Source organism: Arachis ipaensis, chromosome B03, assembly GCF_000816755.2.
Source record: "Arachis ipaensis cultivar K30076 chromosome B03, Araip1.1, whole genome shotgun sequence".
Taxonomy (NCBI): Eukaryota; Viridiplantae; Streptophyta; class Magnoliopsida; order Fabales; family Fabaceae; genus Arachis; species Arachis ipaensis.
This window is the reverse complement of record NC_029787.2, coordinates 28,730,549-28,731,712: the sequence shown is the minus strand read 5'-3', so window position 1 is coordinate 28,731,712 and position 1,164 is coordinate 28,730,549. Positions and strand designations below refer to the sequence as shown.

Genomic DNA, 1,164 nt, shown 5'->3' with positions numbered 1-1,164 from the left:
TTACCGGATTTGGAGATACTATAAAAAAAAATACATGGAGATTATTATAATATAATATCATATAATTGAATGCCACTGTTACTGTATAGGTTGTGAGCGATCCAAGCCTAACGAAGTCAGGTGTATACTGGAGCTGGAACAAGGATTCTGCTTCATTTGAAAACCAGTTGTCGCAGGAGGCTAGCGACGCGGATAAGGCTCGCAAGGTATGGGAGATCAGTGAGAAGCTTGTTGGTTTAGCCTGAAGTTAATGGCAGCGAGCTTCCAAGTTGATTCATTTGGTGCCATTTGCCATGAAGTTGGATAAAATAACATCTAAGAAGAGTGAAATTCCCCTTTTCTGATGAGTTCATTACATGTTTCCGTATCTGCTAACTCCTTTTGCTCGGATGACTTTGCGGCAAAGTGCACATATGTATGAAATTAATGAGAAATGAAATAACAGTGAATCATCATTATTGTAATCAGTGTTATTGCAATCTTCTAACTACTAAAGCTTTATTATAAGGTTTTAGTTAAGGGTATGTATTAAAATCACCATTATTATAAATTTTTCAATTTTTTATTTTAATAAATATTTAAAAATTAAATTTAAAATTTTAATTTTAATTAACAACTTTACCCTTTGTTTTTTTTTTTTAGAATAAAAGACAAATAGGTCTTGAGTTTTTTGTTTGCAAACATTTAAATTACTTAGGATTAAAATATACATTTAACTCTGAATTTTTTGGAATACATAACATTTATATTCTTCCGTAGACTTGGGGTGAAAAACCTAATGGAGTTTGCTGATTTGGAAGGGAGACTGCTAATGTGTTCATTATGATGCTTATGTGGAGATGTAAAGAAAAGTTAGGGACAAATACATTTCTAGAGATATTTGAAGCATCTGAAAATGCCTTTTGAGACAATACACATACTTAAAAATGAGTTGTCCCAAAGATCGAAAGAGTCTTTGAGTTGATCATCCTTTCCTCAACTTCAAAATCAAACAAAATCAACTTTGAAGAAAAACTTTGGTGATTTAGCAAGAAATTTACCGTGTCCCATATTCTTGTATGTTTTAGGCCGATTTTTAATTGTCCACGTAATGCTATCTTCATTTTTGAGTTTCTTTATCCCATATCCACATTGAAATTTAAACAAAAATAAAGACTACTTTAG

At 31.6% G+C, this 1,164-nt stretch overlaps 1 protein-coding gene across 1 annotated transcript in view; it reads left to right on the top strand.

Annotated features, from left to right (window-relative positions):
• Nucleotides 1-495, top strand: part of LOC107630085 (protochlorophyllide reductase, chloroplastic) — a 2,945-nt gene extending 2,450 nt beyond the window's left edge. Inside the window, exon 5 of the mRNA XM_016333118.2 lies at nucleotides 90-495. Coding sequence (XP_016188604.1) covers nucleotides 90-245 — 156 coding nt within the window. The 3' untranslated portion in view covers nucleotides 246-495. The remainder of the gene's footprint in view (nucleotides 1-89) is intronic.